This window comes from Perca flavescens, chromosome 9 (assembly GCF_004354835.1).
Source record: "Perca flavescens isolate YP-PL-M2 chromosome 9, PFLA_1.0, whole genome shotgun sequence".
NCBI lineage: Eukaryota > Metazoa > Chordata > Actinopteri > Perciformes > Percidae > Perca > Perca flavescens.
The window spans coordinates 931580-952618 of NC_041339.1; the positions used below are offsets into that span (position 1 = coordinate 931580).

The 21039-nt window shown below is 40.8% G+C and overlaps 1 protein-coding gene across 3 annotated transcripts in view; it reads left to right on the top strand.

Moving 5' to 3' along the window:
* Nucleotides 1-3038: 3038 nt before the first annotated feature.
* tp63 (tumor protein p63) overlaps nt 3039-21039 on the top strand; it is a 40753-nt gene continuing 22752 nt past the window's right edge. The window contains exons 1-3 of one of the 3 annotated variants that reach the window (XM_028587048.1): nt 3039-3183; nt 7895-8029; nt 8147-8276. In XM_028587048.1, coding sequence (XP_028442849.1) covers nt 3131-3183; nt 7895-8029; nt 8147-8276 — 318 coding nt within the window. In that variant the 5' untranslated portion in view covers nt 3039-3130. Of the gene's footprint in view, nt 3184-6288; nt 6374-6396; nt 6588-7894; nt 8030-8146; nt 8277-21039 lie in introns of those variants that run through there. The other 2 variants (XM_028587049.1, XM_028587050.1) reach the window with 2 other exon arrangements.

Below are 21039 nucleotides of genomic sequence, written 5' to 3' on the forward strand. Positions count from 1 at the left end.
CCCGGATGCTGTATGTACGGCTGTCCACTGCTCCTAATACTTAGAATGGGTCAAATGCAGTAATTGAATTTGCCTACATTGTACTGTCAATTGTATGTGACGAATTAAGAATAACATTTTGTTTTTATGACATCATATCACATTTTTAGATACTTAAATCCAAATCCGGTGTAAAATTCTAGTCAAGTCAACTACAACCCACGGTGCTATAAGAACAGGTACAACAAGTGTACTATAAAAGATAAGTAATATATACAAATAAAGATAAGTAATTTATACAATACAATAATAACTTCTAAATAGTGCAAATGTAAGGCAAAACCAAACAGTATAGAAAACTAAAGATAGACACACTAGGTTTCCTTGATTTAATTTCAATTTTGATATTCACTAGTAGCCAATTTGTCGCACTCATCTTAGCCAAAGATGACAACAACAGTGTGGAGGATTAAACCTTATTACACACATTTATGATCAAACTGTTGCAAAACGTATTTTTAGTCATGCTAACGGCATGGCTCTATGGATGGCAGTGTTAGTCGGTCAGTCCACTTTGTTCGGCACTGAAAATTCTTAACAACTATTGAATGGATCACCATGAGATTTTGTACAGATATTCATGGTCTCCAGAGGATGAATCCTAATGATTTGGTGATCCTCTGACTATTTGTTTAGCGCCACAATGAATTGGCATTTTGTTTTTTTTAAGTGAAATGTCTCTATTACTATTGGGTTGATCAAAATGAAAATATGTAGAGATTCATGTCTCCGTGAATGAACTAGTATCGATGAATGATCACAACTTCCCTGTGCTAATGATTCCTTAGCACTTCTAGACTCTAGTGCCATCATCAGGTCAAAATTTTCATTTGTCCAATCCTTTAGTTTATGATCAAATACCTGCAAAAGTAATGGCATTCCCATCAGGCTAAGCTGGACTTTGAGTTTAGTATTAATGAAGCCAAAGTTAGCTTACCTTGCACGGCAGCTGGATTCTATATCTATATAGATCATGCGAGAATAACATATATCTTGTCTCTTAAGTAGTCTCACTTTGCCAGACCCTCCTCCACAGCGCTGTGGAGGAGGGTCTGGCTAGTCCACACAGCATTCCAGGATTGGAGAATAACATGCTGTGGTTTATTGCCGTTTCTTTAAACCAATCACAATCGTCTTGGGTGACGCTAAGCTCCGGACGGAGCCCCGGTGCCTCTGCTAAATAGCCTCAGGAAAAAACTTGTGTGTACGTTCAAAAGTAGTTTTAGTCGTGCAACAGAAAACTCCGATTGGACAGATAGTCTAGCTAGCTGTCTGGATTTACCCTGCAGAGATCTGAGGAGCAGTTAACCATAGTCCTCACAAATCCACCAGAGGTTAGAACACTAACACAAAGAAAGAGGAAGGTAACGGACAGGTGTTTGTGACGGCTGCGACTGTTCGTTCAAAACAATAGAGAACGTGATAGACAGATGGTTCATCCAATCACCTGCCAGGTATTTTTTGAAAGGGCCTGCCCTTTATTAAACAATCTCCAATCGCAGCTTCTCAAATGGTTCTGTGTTAACAAAAAAGTTCAAGTTTATATAAAGTTTAAATAAAGTTAAAGGTTAGCATGCTAACAGGCCAAACTAAGATGGTGGCCATGGTAAACATTACCTGCTGAACATCAGCATGTTAGCATTGTCATTGTGAGCATGTTAGCATGTTAGCATGCTGACATTAGCATTTGGCTCAAAGCCCTGCTGCAGAGAGCCGCTACTGTAGACTCTTAGTCTTGTTTAATATATCGCCAAAACAAAATGGATTCACACATGCTACAGTTTTAATTGGCAATTAGGATCCCCAGATTTAATTCGCAGTGAAATAAATTGAAGATGATATATATTCCTTATGAAATATCTGTGTATAATTTAGTCTTGTTTGTTAAGTAATTGGCTGAGTCTGACAATTTTTATATGAAATCTTGTTTCATAGCAAATGCTTGTGCTGCGGTAGATTATATCTTTCAAATAACAGCTGTGTGAGCCCAATGTCACGTCACCAGGTTGGCCCACAGCGTACATGTCTGCTGTATCCGTGTCAGTGGGCGCACAGCAGGCAGTCAGAGGCTAGAGAGAGAGACTGTATCTCTTTATTAAAAGTACAAGAGAGCAGCTTAGAGGTTTGTGTTCCCTGGATACACCACATCTATTTATTATCATTCCCCCCGCTGTGACCCTACCTTTTTATTTTAGCCTGCTGATTCATCTACGGTTTATCTCTGAAAACCACACAAGACCTCTAGGTTTACGGTGTCATACTGTTAGGGTGAGAGAGAGAGACTGATTTTGAATAGGAAGTATGTGCTGGGATGTAGGCTACTGTAAAGATTTTTTTAAACCGCATCGTGTTTCGTCTGGTGTCTGTTTATCTCCGCTCAAGCTTAAAGAGGATCTAGGAGGTAATAATGGCCATCTTGTCCTCCTCTAATGTCTCATTAGACATCTGAGATCTTAGAAAAAGAGTATTTCACTTCCTTATAATCAAATATTTGGGTGATTTTGTTGTTGTTTCACTAACTGAATCTTTGCTGAATCGGCACACAATGCTGTTCAGAGTGTGTTCATGGCAATATTCAGCATGCTTGAAGCCTCCCGGGCCTTGGTGAGAAGTTTGATGCAACAGACATGCCCTAAACCCACAAAGCCACTGGGGAATCTGGGTGGAAATATCACAACTGGCAAGAGAAACACATAGCAGGGTAGGGGTGAGCTTTTCAGGATAGTGGCTAGCTGTGTTCGCCGGGTGGGGAGGCGCAGGGTCAAATGTAGTTGCTTGATATCTATATCCTAGCAACTGAGAGTGAGTGATATCTTGTACAACTGTAGCTGGGGATTGGTCAGAGAGCTGACACAGGCCCCTCCTATTTGTAGGCTAGCCTAAGAAAAAATACCTAAATTCAAATTCATCTCTCAAACGTTCTCCACTCTGCACTATACCCTCTGGCCGTTATTTATTTTTTTATTTTGTTTTTTTCTTCTTCATTAATTGTATTTATTCTTGTAGCTCATGCACAGCCGTTGAAACAGGTGCCTTTATGACAAGCTGATCATTTTGAAGAGTTCAACAAAGTGAAGTTTGGCTTGACAACATGAATTCACCTTACACAGCTGTGCAGTATTACCCAGAGTTTCCTTTTCATCGGTAAGTACATACATGTTATATCAACTGATGACTTACAGAATTAGTTATCCTTAATATTATGATATATATGATATATATATATATATATTTTTTAAAGGTATTAAATCCTGCATCAGCACACTCATCTTTATTAACATTGAATTGATTTAACATGGGATACAAATATGGGAAATGTGCACTTAGCTACAAACATTTACACGTATAATTACCCTTTGACTAAGTTCTGACTTATTAAAACTGATAAAATGACTCATTGTTTGACCTGGACTGCCAGTCAGACTGATACTGTCTGGAGGTCCAAAGCGACCTGAAAACAGTTGTGTCTGCCTGGATCCTCAGCTGCTGCTCTGTCCTGATATATATTTAAGTGCGGTATACTTATGGCAACAATGCATGTGTAAAGGGCCACCAGGGCCAAAGTGGCAAACGGATTACATGACAATCGCGGTTGCTTGGTCTTCTCCTGATCCTAACTGAAGATGACTTACGGCCTTTTCAATGTAAATGCATGTTGTGATTCAAAAGATGTCAGGTGTTTTGCAGATGTTTAAATCAAGAATGATAGATGACTGAATTACTAATTGCAGCCCAATTTTGAATCCCGTATATCTTGGCCCATAATGTCTCAATAGGTCAATACCAAAGTCAGGATGATAACATGATGCCAGAACATTATGTTGTTTCTTTGACATCTGAGATTATACATTTAGTTTAGAGTTTTTAAGATTATTTATACGCTCAGGCATCAAGACAAAAAGAAAAAAGTATGTTACCGGAGAAAAAACATTCTCACCATCAGAAAATCATAGCAATGCCACTAAAACAATAAAGTAATTATGAAGCACATTAGAACATCAAACAGAAGAAAATAGAAAAAAAGAAGACCCAATATGTGCCAACAATTAAATAAACATAATATACAAACTTCAATTGCTGCTAACAGGCATTGCATACAACTGCTATAATAATAATAATAATAATATAATATATATATATATATATATATACATGAAGCAAAGCAAATTATTAAATAACTTCATCATAACTACCATAACTACATCAAGCATGTTTAATCATAATTCTTGATTTCACTCGTGGTCAGACACACGTTCATGTAGTCTTCCAATGACAAAATAAATCAAACAAACTTTGATTTCGTCAAAACTATTTAGAAGCTTCCATCTGCGCTACTTCATTCATTTATAAATAAACATATATTTATATTAATATCATTTTCTTACACCTTGTCCTTGTGTGTGCAATAGTGTGCAGAAACATGATGTACGGTGTGCTCTTTGACACTTTCAACACAATGCCATGTGTCCTTGTAGATGTGTTTGACAATCACACTTTTTAAAGTCATCATTGTGCTTCAAATGTTCTGCTTTGATTGAACAGAAAGTTGAGTACACAGTTGAACTACACTGCTGCAGGTTTAAAACGTATTACATGATGCTTTCAAATAAAACCTGCTACTGCTTTAGTCTATTTTTGAAAAAGGGATGTTTTGGAAGCATTCATTTTTCTATGGTGTTGCTTTTTAGATTTGATCAGCTTTCAAGCATCAAGGTATCTTTTGGGTCCACTAGTTTTCACCTTCTCTTTTGTTCTTTTTGCATTGCAAACCTTAGAGGAATTCTTGCCTGTCCTTTTTTGCCCCAGAGGATTTGACTTCAGACTGTTTCACTTCTAAAAAAGTAAGGGGATGAGAAGAGGAGAAACTTTGGGGCTTTCTATTGTTTTGAAGTCATGTCCCTCTTCCAGCCGGGGCTGACAGATGAGGGGGAGAAGGTCTTAGGCCTTTGAACAAGTGATTAATAAAGACACAGGAGAAGGGCCCTGATCGGTTGGGCTGTTTGTTTTGATTGCATTTTCATCGGTCGGTGTGCCCAACCTGCCAAGAGACAATAGCCACCCCTGTTTAGTGCTGACCTCTGCCCCAGTCTCGTCTGGAGGCGCTGCACTGTCTTTAAGTGGATGCTGAACAGCCTTCGCCTCAGGCTAAACTGAAAGACTCTCTGAGTAACCAGACACCCAAAAGCAGACAAACAACACCCAGAATAGGGATAAACCCATCTATTTGAACAGATAAAACTGCTAATTATATTTAAAAAATAGTTTTAATAATAGATTTTTAAAAAAGAGTGTCCATGTGTACAATAAAGAACTTATGTTTATGATATGTTGTTATTCAAATTTTATAAATTAATATTGTCCACTCTTACCACGGACATGTTTTACTTGTTGTTTAAAGGCCTTGCTCTTAGTTTGATGACATGATGCGTTTTTGAACTCTATTCGATACGTACAATTCCAACAAGACCATGCACACATGGTATGCAACTGCAGCGAAAACATGCAACACAGCTAAAAACTGTTTAAAGCACATGACATGTGGCTATACATGTTGAACCTGATGCACAACGTTTGTGATTATATTCTGGATTTTAACCATTCAACAGGCAATGCTCAACAGTCTTTTAGACAAGTTAATGAGGTGACAGTTGAATGAGTTCTGCCAATTTTAAATGTATATTTAAGCCAAAATCAAAGGGAGCTTAACTGAGGTAGAGGTCAGTAGGACCACACCTTAACCCTCCCTTCTCCATTAACAGAGATGACGCCACACCTGCTCCACCTGCAATTTACCTAGGCTATTTGCTTTTTAATTCATCCACTCAAGTTGTTTTTTTGGATGGATTTATGATGCGTGTAGGCTACGAAACCCATAGTCTTTCTATTTACATTGTTGATGTCGATCTTCTGCAATTATCATTGTCCTTTGTTGTAATAGTCAAATTAAAACTGTCTGAAGTCTAATATAGGCTACAGTACAATCTTAAATATTTAAGAAATATAACCTAAATCATTTTCAGTTTTGGCCTATAGTTGTTGATTCCAAAGACAATTAAGCTGCTGAGGCAAAAGTAAGCTACTGGTAGGCTATGTCTAAATTAAAATGATTTACAAATACAATTATTTTGCATTATATCACAAATATAGAACAACAATAAGTGTGTTTGATGAATGAATAGTGCTGCAACATTTTAATTAACCAGATTTTTTGAGATTTTACAAATATAAAAAACATCTGTCGGCATCTGCCCTGTGCTGCCGCGAGACTCTAGTTTCCATCACAAGGCAACCGGGACAAGATCAGACAGGCTTAGTTAAACTCGCGACGCTGAAGGTAACACGGCTTTAAGCTAGCATTTCCTACAATAAGTGTAACTTTGTGCTGGAAAGATACCAAGTCAAGGCAGAGATGTATCCTAAATAATAGCTTGGACAGCTAAGGGGAATTGAGCTAAAATGACCAATAGTTGTGCTAGTTAACGTTAGCTACCGGTTCAAAATGAAATGAGGCTAACTCTTGTTAAAGAGGCTAACATTTGAGCTCAAATGTAAGCTGCAATTTACCTTAAGTTAACGTTATTAAATTCACGTTAAAGCTGCATGGCGGATATATTTGTTTTATATAATGGTTATTGTTACAAAACGACTTGGCTGTTACCGTTTCTTTAACCAAATTAGATTGGCGAAAATGTTTATTTTCTTAACTAACGCTAGCTTGCACGTGTAACGTTACGTCATTTTAACAAATATTTTAAGTTAGCCGATATATCCAATCAATTTGATTCATGACTTGGCTAACAGTTAACTGATTTATAGAGCGTTTTAATGTATACATTGTCAATGTTTGTACTTTACGCTACACTGCTACTAAATTTTGAGTGCGTTTAGCCTGTCAAAATACTTTCAATAGTCACAAACACGTGTATTCGTTGACAGGTACAAAGCATGTAAAACAGTGTACATGTTCAGTTCCAACACAAGATGAGCTAGAGTATAAGTCCATTATTCCCAGTAGTTGTACATCATTGCTTCTCTTAAGCAGTCAAAGCCTCTACATGGTGTTTATATTGCAAACGCTTTAAATTGACTATATTTTAATATAGTCAATTTGAATGATCTGTATGCTTAATCTCCTACATCTCATTTTTTTTATGGTTATGTTTGGGCATTGCAAACTTAATGAACCTTTATTCTAAATGCAACACTCCATGTGTACCTCCTGCATAAGTTAAATTATTTGCTTCATTAGATATGCCTGTGTTTGTAAGTCAAGTATTAATATCATTCACCACGCAGTGTTGGGGAATTCCAAAACCCAAAATAGTGCCAGCTTCAGATTATGGCCCCCCATCTCCTCTCACCAAGCCCTTCCAGCTGTACACATACCAGAAGTTGCAGCAGTGCTATCATATAGACTGTGGGGGGAATTCCGCCTGTCTCAGACTGCAGCGTGCGCCACTTCAGCAGGAACAATGGCAGGCTGAGCTTTGAGGCAGGTGTAATGTTTCAGGGGAGCAGGTCAAAGTGCCTCTGTCTGAATGGTGCATAATCACCATTATGTGTAGTACAAATATTCAGTATTATGCAGGCTGACTTCTTCACAATGGAAGTGCTCTTCATGAATGGCTGCCAGCAGGACTCCTCCTCCTCTTTTTCTCCACTGACTGGGTGGCCAAATCTCAGCCCTGCACATCAACATTTATGTTGAATGTTTGCTGACATTGCAGCGTCTAAAACTACCTATTAAAATAGTTTTGCCATTTTTGAAAATGCCAATAGTAAAAGTAAGTATTGCTTTTTTTGGAATATGAGTAGTAAAATGAATGTGATTGTGGTTGATTCTGTCTCCTTGCAGACTCAGGGACCCTTCGTCTCGTTTGTCCTGGAGAGAGAGCTCATTCCTGACCACCATGTCCCAGAATCAGTCAGCACAAACAACAGACTTTTTCAGCCAAGATGTGTTCAATCAGCTGTTTGATATGCTGGACCAGTGAGTGAACACTACAAAAACAACAACATACAAATGTAACAGACTTAACCGACTAAGAAAAAAAAATGCGTATATCAACCAACTATTCTCAGTATAATCTGTCTTTTTGTGTTTCAGATCTGCTATCCATTCAGCCCAGCCCATTGAGCTGAACTTCAAAGACAGTCCAACTGATGTGTCTGCAGGAAATACCATTCAGATCAGTATGGACTGCATAACCATGCATGAGCCAGATGAGATGCTCACTGTAAGTACGTAGGTTTACTGTTCAAGCAAAACACCAGTTTTCATTTTAATTGTCTTTCACTAGCAATTCCTGCTGCCTCAGACCCACCATAACCAGAGATAAGAAATATGTAAAATTAACAATATTCAAAATAACATGACCTGCTCATCATTATAGAGCTCAACCATGGGCGTACAATGGGTGACACAATTAGTACAGCCAAAATTGTACTTGTATAGGACATAGGACCAGTGTTTTTAACCCAAACCACGACCACTTTTTTCTAATTTTAACTAGACGTTTTGGTGTCTAAACTGTCGCTGCCGCAGGATAGTCACCATTTGTCGGCTAAACTCAAATGCAAAGGCCGCCTAAGGTGATGTAAAGGGGAAATGCAGGCAGTGGACCAAACCAATTCTTTTTGCCCCGTTTACGTTTGTATTGTTTTACTACTTGCACACTAATTTTAAATATATTTTATTATATTTTTTACAATAATAACTGATTTAAAAAAAAAAAAAAAAAAAAAAAACTTTTCAAAATGTTTTCTTTAACCAAATCAAATGTTTTATGGTCAAGATTCGTCTTGTAGCTGGTTGGCTTGGTTCCAGACTAAAATCTGTTTACATGAGCATTTTCTAAAAACGTCAACAGAGCAATTGAATGGGGGAGAATCACTTCTGGAACCAGAGGGGGCGGTCACTGTTGAGCTCTATTATATGAGCCTATTCAGTCCTTCAACAAGTAATATGCTAGACGTTCACCTGAAACTATTTTTTTATGTAAACTGAGCTGTGCCTATTTTGTCTGTGGCATAAGGTTCAAGCAATAACCTTTCTGGCCCTGGCAGTACCAACTTCCATCTGATTAAGTGTTGAGTCAGTACCCTTCACAGACACAATATGGATGGTTTACAAATAGTTCTCTTTTTTAAACCTGTCAGTTTTATGCTTTGTGAGACCAAACTATATACTTTCTTAACCAGTTAATTCTAAAACACAAAAGTGATGCCTTGCAGAATGCTCCTTTTTACCTTTTAAATGATTCAATAAAAACAGCATAGTCTCTGTACAACATAGTAGCATCTGTGATTACTTTCATTCTGATTTAATGGGACTTCCGTTGGTAAATTCCATAGGTACAAAATGTACTTTTAATTTTCATATCAACATTGGAATTTCCCCAGGACAGTTGTGAAAAAGTGGTGCCGAGCTGTTTAACAGCCAGTGCATCAGGCTGGTTTATCTGTTTTTCGTCTGAGATGTTGTCTGTAAGGTGATGATATTATCTCATTCAGCCTGAGTTGTGCTTGACCTGGGTGGCCCCTCTGAGACAGGCAGTGCTCAGAGAGTCTGTTGATAGTAGAATGGGCATTTAGACATTCACATGGCTGTTGGGCTTTAGGTAGTGACATTTCATTTTTTTAAGTTTTTAAATCAAAATCAACTGAATCAGGGATTCTTAGCTTGATTTTTTTTTTCACATTCACTTCATAGTGCAGTCAAATTGTGGAAAAAAAACTGTTCTGGTATTAGATGTTTTTAGGTTATATTGCCTTACGTTTTGTTTAGATGTTGATGACCTGTAGTGAGGGACTTCTCTTTGCCAGTTCTGCTACTGAGAGATGATGTGTATGTTCCCCTCCCAGTGTAGGAATGCTGTTGTCCAACCAGGGCGGAAAAAAAAAAAAAAATAAAATTTTGTTAAAGGAGCTGAGTAATGTTACCCTGCACATCCCCCAAGGGGGCCTGCTGCTCTTTTGAACTGGTGATTAATGGCCCCACCCCCCACCAACCACTTTCCTCCACACCAAAGAGGGGCGTGGTGTGGTGATTGGCACGCCAGCAACGTGGGCAGCATCCGTGTGGGGCGAAGAGCTCGCTGCCAAGGCTGCTTGCTAATCACCAAGCCCCAATCTTTGGTGTCTGTTCTGATGAAAAGACGAGGTGGGCAAACCCCCCCCTCCTCTCCACCCATGTGGAGGTGTGCCTCTTTCATGAGTCATTAGAATGCAGCTCACTGTTTAGTGCCCTGGGGAACTTATTTGTATTGTGTAGGGTTTATGTTTAATCTGAAATTCTCTTTTTTTTTTCTGGATTTTTTTTTTCTGAAGCTGCAGGGCAACAATTTAATGCAGCACCTGCCTCTCTTGCAAAAGGTCCCAGCTCTCATCTATCAGTACGTGTCTTTTCCATGTAAAGGTGGGGGCGGCAACAAGGGGGGAGGAGGAGGAGGAGAGGCGCAAGCACAGGGTAGAATAACATGAAGGAATGTAGCAGAAATAGTGGCAGGAGAAACGCTATATCCTACCCCAAACAGCTGATTTTACACGCAGATAAAGCTCTGATCAGCTGTGCGTGGAAGATGCAGTGTTGAGCAGGTGAACAGACACAGAATAGAGTTGAAACAACTTTGCAGCAGAGTAGCTCAATCAACACACAGCTTCTCTGAGATCTAATTACATGTTTGTGTTTGGATTCGTGCTTTTTTCACCACACCTTGTGTGTCTTATGTGTGATGGCTAGTTTAATGTCTAAGCAGCTGATCAGCTTTCTCCACTGTTTCCTAATTTTAACAGAATGTAAATCTAATGGTAATGCTGTCGTCTGAAAAGAATCTGCAACTTGTGGTGCAATAACTTCCGCTGCCATGTCAGCATCAGATGTTTTCATCATTGTTATTTTCAAAGCAGTCTTTATGAGTGGTTACATCCACCTTACCTGAAATAAGTATTTTAGCAGTCCATCTTGCTCTTTATTTTTCTGAACATGCAGTTGTTTTAGGTCGCTGTATCTCTCAAACTACAACACTAGTTTTACACGTTTTTTTTTTAAAGTTCAGTAACAACAAGCACAAACTTAACCTTAACTTGGATTAATAATTAGGGACTGCTATATTAATGCAAAGTAAGCCTGTGCATAAATACCAACCATAATAAGTTCTTTTTGTATTTTTGTCATGCTCCACCAGTTTGCCTCCAGCACACAAGTGTTTTTTTAAGGTGTAGTTCCAAGGAATGAGTGCTTGCCACGGCTTACTTGACTAACTGTTGAGTCAGAATGAGACCTCATCTGACTGTGGATGCCCCTATTACCCTTATCTCTCGTATTTTCTCTTATATATCCTATATCCTAAAGATATATCCTATATCTTTCTTACAGCTTAGACCAGATTTAACTTTTCCTTTTATACAGCAGCATTATATCATACCAGGTTCAACTGAAAATTGTGTAGGTCACACCCTCTGAGAGAAAGTGCATGAATAAATCTTCAGCAGTAATCCCATACATTTCTTTTGTAAAACACCAATTATCCATATCGATTTTTTTTTTTTTTATAAATCTGGAATTTTATTACAATACTTTTCAACATGTATGTGAGTTAAAGTAGACTGAGGTGGATTCAGGGGAGAAAAACATGTCTCCGTTAGTTGTAAAATAGTACATTTAGTTCAAAAAGTCCGTAGTTTGAAGTGAAGGACACATGACATTAAACAGCAATATTAGAGATGTATAGTTTTATTTCATATCAGAAATGGCCATTCTCAATGATCGGACAAGCTTTGGTTAGAATATACTTTTTTTTTTATTCGTAATTCTAGGAACTAAGGAGCTTGTAAACCAAATAAGGAACTAAAAGTTCCATTTTTTTTGTTTTACTATTTACATTTTCACTGTATCTGAAGAACTGGCGATTAGGCAAATTCGACCCAATAACCGATTTAAAAGTGATTTGTTTAAGATGTACTTTTTGCATGCAACAAGATAACAACACGAAATGTACTGCTGTTTGAAAGGATATTGGAAAGCAGATTGAAAACACCAGAAAGGCAAAACATATTTTTCCAAAGTATCTACATTTTATTTCACCTTAAGTATGTAAAGTATAGAAAAACAAAAATCAAATAGAGCTGAATTTAATTTTTCTCTTTTTATTTTTTTTTTTTTTTTTTTTTTTTTTTTTTACTGTAGATTCAACACATATTTATAGCTGTCCCTTAAACATCAGCATTAAACAAACTTCCCATCCCTACTCCTAATGCTGATACTTGCTGCAGCCAGTGCTTTCCTGCAGTCTTTAATGCATCGTGTGGCTAGTGTTTGCCCACTCACACATGTTCAGTACTTTAATCTCCACCTTGATAGTTCTTTGCCTATTGGAAAGAACTTATGTTGGACTTTTGAAGGCAGAAACCCATGGTCCGAAACCAAAAGTAGAACTGGTTTCCTGCGATCAAAGTGCAAAGTAATTTCCCCTTAGTTCCTAAAAAGTTTCAGATATCAGTGGTATCAGTATGGTTGTCAAAATGGATTGACAACAGTGAATGTCCATCCATCCATCCATCCATCTTCGTCCGCTTATCCGGTGTCGGGTCGCGGGGGGAGCAGCTCCAGCAGGGGACCCCAAACTTCCCTTTCCCGAGCAACATTAACCAGCTCCAACTGGGGGATCCCGAGGCGTTCCCAGGCCAGGTTGGAGATATAATCCCTCCACCTAGTCCTGGGTCTTCCCCGAGGCCTCCTCCCAGCTGGACGTGCCTGGAACACCTCCCTAGGGAGGCGCCCAGGGGGCATCCTTACCAGATGCCCGAACCACCTCAATTGGCTCCTTTCGACGCAAAGGAGCAGCGGCTCTACTCCGAGCTCCTCACGGATGACTGAGCTTCTCACCCTATCTCTAAGGGAGACGCCAGCCACCCTCCTGAGGAAACCCATTTCGCCGCTTGTACCCTGGATCTCGTTCTTTCGGTCATGACCCAGCCTTCATGACCATAGGTGAGGGTAGGAACGAAAACTGACCGGTAGATCGAGAGCTTTGCCTTCTGGCTCAGCTCTCTTTTCGTCTAACGGTGCGATAGATTGAATGCAATACCGCACCCGCTGCGCCGATTCTCCGACCAATCTCCCGCTCCATTGTCCCTCACTCGCGAACAAAACCCCAAGGTACTTGAACTCCTTCACTTGGGGTAAGGACTCATTCCTACCTGGAGAAGGCATTCCATCGGTTTCCTGCTGAGAACCATGGCCTCAGATTTAGAGGTGCTGATCCTCATCCCAACCGCTTCACACTTGGTTGCGAACCGATCCAGTGAGTGCTGAAGGTCGCAGGCCGATGATGCCATCAGGACCACATCATCTGCAAAGAGCAGCGATGAGATCCCCAGCCCACCAAACTGCAACCCCCCCCCACCCGACTACGCCTCGATATCCTGTCCATAAATATTACAAACAGGATTGGTGACAAAGCGCAGCCCTGGCGGAGGCCAACCCTCACCTGAAACGAGTCCGACTTACTACCGAGAACCCGGACACAGCTCTCACTTTGGTCATACAGAGATTGGATGGCCCTGGTAGAGACCCCTCACCCCATACTCCCGCAGCACCTCCCACAGTATCTCCCGGGGACCCGGTCATCGCCTTCTCCAAATCCACAAAACACATGTAGACCGGTTGGGCATACTCCCAGGCTCCCTCCAGGATCCTTGCGAGTGAATAGCTGGTCCGTTGTTCCACGACCAGGGCGGAATCCGCATTGTTCCTCCTCAACCCGAGGTTCGACTATCGGCCGAACCCTCCTTTCCAGCACCTTGGAGTAGACTTTACCAGGGAGGCTGAGAAGTGTGATACCCCTGTAATTGGCACACACCCTCTGGTCCCCCTTTTTTAAAAAACAGGAACCACCACCCCAGTCTGCCACTCCTTTGGCACCGTCCCAGACTTCCACGCAATGTTGAAGAGGCGTGTCAACCAGGACAGCCCCTCCACACCCAGAGCCTTGAGCATTTCTGGACGGATCTCATCAATCCCGGGGCTTTTCCACTGTGGAGTTGTTTGACTACATCAGTGACTTCCGCCTGGGAAATCGGCGACAATCCCCGTTATCCTCCAGCTCTGCCTCTAACATAGAGGGCGTATTAGTCGGATTCAGGAGTTCCTCAAAGTGCTCCTTCCACCGCCCTATTACCTCCTCAGTTGAGGTCAACAGTGTCCCATCCTTACTGTACACAGCTTTGATGGTTCCCCTTCCCCCTCCTGAGGTGGCGAACAGTTTTCCAGAAGCACTTTGGTGCCGACAGAAAGTCCTTCTCCATGTCTTCTCCAAACTTCTCCCACACCCGCTGCTTTGCCTCTTTCACGGCAGAGGCTGCAGCCCTTCGGCCCTTTGGTACCCTGCAACTGCCTCCGGAGTCCTCCGGGATAACATATCCCGGAAAGACTCCTTCTTCAGTCGGACGGCTTCCCTGACCACCGGTGTCCACCACGGTGTTCGTGGGTTACCGCCCCTTGAGGCACCTAAGACCCTAAGACCACAGCTCCTCGCCCGCAGCTTCAGCAATGGAAACTTTGAACATTGTCCACTCGGGTTCAATGCCCCCAGCCTCCACAGGGATGCACGAAAAGCTCCGCCAGAGGTGTGAGTTGAAAGTCTGTCGGACAGGGGCCTCCTCCAGACGTTCCCAATTTACCTGCACTACACGTTTGAGCTTACCAGGTCTGTCCAGAGTCTTCCCCACCCCTGACCCAACTCACCACCAGATGGTGATCGGTTGACAGCTCTGCCCCTCTCTTCACCCGAGTGTCCAAAACATACGGCCTCAGATCCGATGAAACGATTATGAAATCGATCATTGACCTTCGGCCTAGGGTGCTCTGGTACCAGGTACACTTATGAGCATCCCTATGTTCGAACATGGTGTTCGTTATAGACAATCCATGACTAGCACAGAAGTCCAACAACAAACAACCACTCTGGTTTAGATCAGGGAGGCCGTTCCTCCCAATCACGCCTCTCAGGTGTCTCCATCATTGCCCACGTGTGCGTTGAAGTCCCCCAGCAGAACAATGGAGTCCCCCACTGGAGCCCCATGCAGGACTCCAGTCAAGGTCTCAAGAAGGCCGAATACTCCGAACTCCTGTTTGGTGCATATGCACAAACAACAGTCAGAGTTTTCCCCCACAACCCGCAGGCGTGGGAGGCGACCCTCTCGTCCACCGGGGTAAACTCCAACACAGCGGCGCTCAGCCGGGGCTTGTGAGTATCCCCACACCCGCCCGGCGCCTCACACCCTGGGCAACTCCGGAGAAGAAAAGAGTCCAACCCCTATCCAGGAGTACGGTTCCAGAACCGAGACTGTGCGTAGAGGTAAGCCCCACCAGATCTAACCGGTAGCGCTCCACATCCCGCACCAGTTCCGGCTCCTTCCCCCACAGAGAGGTGACGTTCCACGTCCCCAGAGCCAGCGTCTGCCGCCCGGGTCTGGTCCGTCGAGGCCCCTGACCTTCACTGCCACCCATGTGGCATCGCACCCGACCCCAACGGTTCCTCCCACAGGTGGTGGACCCATGGGCTGGAGAGATGGGAGCCACGTAGCTTGTTCGGGCTATGCCCGGCCGGGCTCCGTGGCAAACCTGGCCACCAGGCGCTCGCCGACGAGCCCGCCGTCTGGGCCTGGCTCCAGACGGGGGCCCCGGGCTTCCTCCGGGCAGGGTCACTCCATCTCTACCTTGCTTATTCATTGGGGTTTTTGAACCATTCTTTGTCTGGCCCCTCACCTGAGACCACTTTGCCTTGGGAGACCCTACCAGGAGCACAAAGCTCCAGACAACACAGCCCTCAGGTTCACAGAGACACACAAACCTCTCCACCACGATAAGGTGATGGTTCACGGAGACAGTGAATGTATGAAAATGAAATACTGATTTATGGCATTGCCATCACGTTGGAATTATCCATTTATGTCGGAGTATATCAGTGTTTTTCTGATCCCTTAATGGGGATAGTGACTAGGTTGCATTTTCCCTCCACTTCATATTACAGCAGCAGCAACATAAGTAAAGAACTAAAAATATCTATTTGACTTTTTTTGTGTCAGGTTTAGGGTAAATTAGAATTAGATTGTTGTACAGCTCTTTGAGTTGACACTTGGCTTAATACTTTTTTGTTATCACTATTGATAATAAAAAAGTATTAGGCTAAGTGTTCAAGCTCTAATTAAACCGCTGCAGAGTCATTATTCAGTATCAGGGTTATTTTAGTGACCGTTCAGCACAGTGAACTGAAGTTGTAAAATAATAAATATAGTAAAATATGTATATATATATTATTGAACACAAGCCACATACCAAATACTAATTAATTACTAATAAAATAATAGTTGATTAATTTTCCATTTCATTTCCATTGTATTGTTTATTTTTACAGGGACAATGCACAATTAAGAGCAATTGCACCAGAGTTAGCTAATAGCTAGTTTACATCTGCTGTCCCTGGGCAGGTAAACAAATAAAATAACATACACGTACATTACATATACACCACATAAAACATCACAATACATACATATCCAGAAATATAAAATTTAAAACCAAAATATAAAACAGATAATTTGCAACACAGACGTTAGTGGGTGCAGATCTGTTCTGATAGTAGCCAGTACTTAAGTTTATTTTTAAAATTTGAGAACCTATCGAGGTTTCGAATGTCTGTAAGTAGGGAATTCCACAACCCCACTACTCTGACTGAAAAATCTCCCCTGGCAGATGCTCTAGTCCTACCGGCACTTCCGTTGTAGGTCACGCATCCCCGAAGAGGAGGGGGAGCAAGATTATGAATAATTTTGTACATCAGGCACACATCGGTATAAAATACAAAATTGTTAAAAGTTAAAAAATGTAACCTTTTCAAAATAGTACAATAATGGTACTCCCTTGGTTTTTTATCTAACACTTTCATGATTTGTTTATGAAGGGAGTACACAGGCTTAAGTGTAGTTACATCTGCTTGTGACCAAGTTGTTATACAATACGACAAGTGAGGGAGAATCAGAGTATGTACTAAGAGAAGTGCAGCTGATTGAGAGAGCTGGTGCCTGATGTTTTTAAAATTATTGAAATTGAATTTAACATTATTTATAACTCTTTTTACTTGCTTTTTAAAAGACAGGTGTTGGTCTATTATTATTCCTAAATATTTAACATGTGTCACAAATTTAATTGCTTCACCATTAAATATGATATCTGGATTCACAGAGTTTTGTTTTCGTACAGTGAAATACGTGCATAAGGTTTTACTTACATTAAGAGACAAACAAGACTCATTCAACCAATCTGAGACTTTCACCATTGCAGATGACAGTTTGCTTGCAGCTAGTTCTTTAGTTCTTGCATGAGTAAAAAGCACAGTATCATCTGCATACATTATAACATTAACATCTGGACATGCTTGAGGCAGATCATTAATATAAATACTAAATAAAATCGGTCCTAAAATTGACCCTTGAGGAACCCCCGTAGGAAAGCTAGCAAATGAAGAGCATTTATCAACCACTCTTGTGTATTGACTTCTATTACTGAGGTATGATTTCATCCACTTCAAGGCAGAATCTGATAAATTAAAATTCTGAAGCTTTGACATTAAACAGTTAATATTCACTGTGTAATTAATTGCTCAGTTCTTAGTGTTTTCTTTTCCTTTCAAAATGTTTCCGGTAGTTTTTTAAATCAAATAGTCCAGATGGTAAATTAATTTTATCTAAAGCAGCTTAAGTTTATTTCTTTTAAACAGGAGCATTTCAGGATTTGGTGGCAGTTGATTGTTGGGGTTTTAGGAATTGCCACCCAAGTGATGCTTTCTCTCTCTCTCTATCTCTCTCTCTCTCTATCTCTCTCTCCATTGACTTCCTGTGTATGTCAGTGTGGATGGGAGCTTACGCTGTTTTCAGGGCAGGTGTCTATGCCTTCCCAGCTATTGCAGCCTGACACTTGATACTAAACTAATCTAGCTGACTTAAGGAACAGGCTCTTTAAAGGGACAAACTTTAGTAAAGCCTCTTTTGTCTGAGCCTCAGGATCTGCAGATCTTTAGCTGCTGCCTGGTCCGACTCTCTTCTTAGTTTCTCGCCGCTAGAGCATCTGAGGTGATGCTGCTAAAAGAGATGTGACTGCACTGTCTGAGTATAGCGTTTGGAATAGGCAGGCAATGTAATACCTGTGAACCGGTTTTAGGGTCTTTCAATTATTATCCACAGTCCAAAGCCTAAGGATTATTTTTATCATTTTAGGATTAGTTTCATTATTGGTTTGTTGTTGTCTTCTCTGTTTAATTATGGAAGAAAGGCATGACATTTAAAAAGATTAGGCTATGTGTTGATTTACCCACTGCAGTTTATTGCCACATGAGTCTCAGCTGCATTATATAGCTATTATACTAAGTCTGTCCTGCCCTGTTACAGCTACTGTTCTATATTTTACTACAGCCTCACCCTTACGCTGAGTACTCTATCTGCTTTTCAGATGGCAATGTTGTTTTAATATAATTAGTTTGTTTAGTTAAACTAATTGTCACACTCAAAAGGTCTTCATTGAAGCCTGGGTACCTTGGGAGGCCATTGAATTGGGCCCCTTTTAAAGTGTTGATTTGCCTTTGTGACAGGCTGACCTGTAGGCTCAGAGCCCCAGGGCCCGGCCAAGGTGTGGCTGGTGATTGGAGACACTGACTTCAGGTCATAGTTGTGCTTAAGTTTTCAGACAGCTCTTAAATTATTCTGACCAGAGGGCAAGAGTTTTAGCCCTGTGGCTCTGTAATAGAAGTGATATTGCCCCACTGACCAGTCTCCTCCTTTGTCATCTACCAGTGCAGCTAGCACTATCCACTCATGTTTACATCTGTAGTATTACTCTACTCCATATTGCTCTTACAGTAGATGATTGCACATTCGGATCTAGTTTCACTTACAAGTTATAAATATACAAACCTACAGATGGAATTTTTGCTTGTTTAGCAAATAGCTCTGGCGTGTAGGAGATTTAATAGCAACTATTTAAATTTCAAAATCATGTCTGCTGAAAGGAACAATAGGCTGTTTTTTGTAATTTGTTGTAAATTAGGGTTTTTTCAATGTTAAATGCAAGGGTTTTAGCTCCCCAGGTAAAATATGGAAAATAAATGTGTGAGGCCAAATAGTTCTTAAATTCATGTGGTAATTGTATTGGTACTGTCAAATAGCTGTTCAGGGCTAGCACCGTTGCAGTATCTACACACAATGCATGTTTCCAAAACAGATCTACATCAGTCATCTCTGATATATACAAGCAATCTACAGGAGTCACATTGTTTTTCTGCATTAGGATAGCTTAGGGGCTGCAGAGGGGAGCAATTCTTATGCTAACTAGTTACTGGAGGTGTACTCTCCCAGCCCCAGACTCCACTTCTCACTCTGGGGCTAGCTGGCCTAATGGATTTTTCTCTGAATGTTTCAACTCAAATTGTGTTAATCCTTCTTATTGTCATCCACATTGATAGAATTTTTGTCCATTTTATTTTTTTTTTAATATCATGCATCTGTGTAGATATACTCAAGGATGCATTGTCGTGGCTTACTTTAAATGAAGTTTTACGGGTAGAAATGATGTAAGGGCAGTGCATGAAGATAAAAATATTCCAAAGTGATTTAAAGTTGTATGTTTTTGATGTTACTTTATCTGGATTACCATGTTTGCTTTGTAAGAGAAAGTAAGGACAATGCAAATAAAGTAAAAATGCAAGCATATGATGACAGCAATTAGATTTTTTCTTGAGGTTGATTTTAAGCATTGCTACCAGGATGAAATAGTCATTTGCTGCTCAACTAATACATTGGAGGAGCCCTGCACAGCTTCAAAGGACGAGTAAGGAGACTGTGCTTCTCCTGAAGATGGGTGTGGACTCAGGTATTGGACAGGTAGCTCCTTAGAGCCCTCCCCTCTCTTCCTGGTATATATGACCTTCCCATAGATTCCTGTAGAAGCTCCTGCTTGTCCACTTTGCATCTGTAGTCCACATCACTCTTTTAGAGTAAGGGAAAGAGATTTGTGGAATCCTGGAGCCAGTGGAGCAAACAGCAGCAGCTCTGCTCAATCTCAGCGCCAACATGTTGTACCTGGAGACGGGGTCCACCACATCTTACAGCGAGGTAAGACCAGCAGAGGAACTGGTAATAGGGCAGCATCAATCGCACCCATTCCTTTAGTTGGTTCTCCAGAGCTCCATGGGACTAGTGAAATATCACACAAGAGTTCAAGGCCTTGTTTTTTAGGACTTAAATTTTATGTCAGTGTTCTAAATTATCCAAAATCTTCATTGCATGTGTATTATTTGTCACAGGATATTTTTTGGAGGGTAACTCTGGCATTCTTTAGGCTGATTAAGTAAAAGAAATATAAATAGCCTGTTTTAATCAAGTCACAGTTACTATAGAAAGACTTAACGTAGGAAAGATGGCTTTGCATTTGACGTGTGTTTGCGTGCACATGTGTGTGCGTGTGGTAGACAGAGAGCAGGGGAATGTAAACAGCTGGAGAATCGCTTTGAATACTGTATGTCCTTGGGAAATGGCTGCTACTGTATCTGGCTGGGCATTGACTTAGTCCGTTGATGTGATTTATTTGTGTCTGATTGTTGTTGTCGAAAGATTTAAAATGTCAAATGAGAAAATCTGACTTCCAAAAGGCTTTGGAGGGTTTTGATTTTCTGCTGGAGACTTTTTTTGTTCCTTTTCATGGAAAAGCTAAGGAAAATATAAAGTATGAAAAATAGAGTAAACAATTATCATAGTGTAGGTAATCTTTATAAAATTATCCGGATATTATTTTGTGCTTTATTTGATGACAAATTTTGAGATGGATACTTATGGGACCAGGAGTTTACACTTGCTTTTTTTGGGAACCAAGTGTCTTTTTCCAAGATGTCTGACGTTAATAAATGTTCTTCTGTTCTTTCACAGACAAAACAAACCATAAATGGCAAA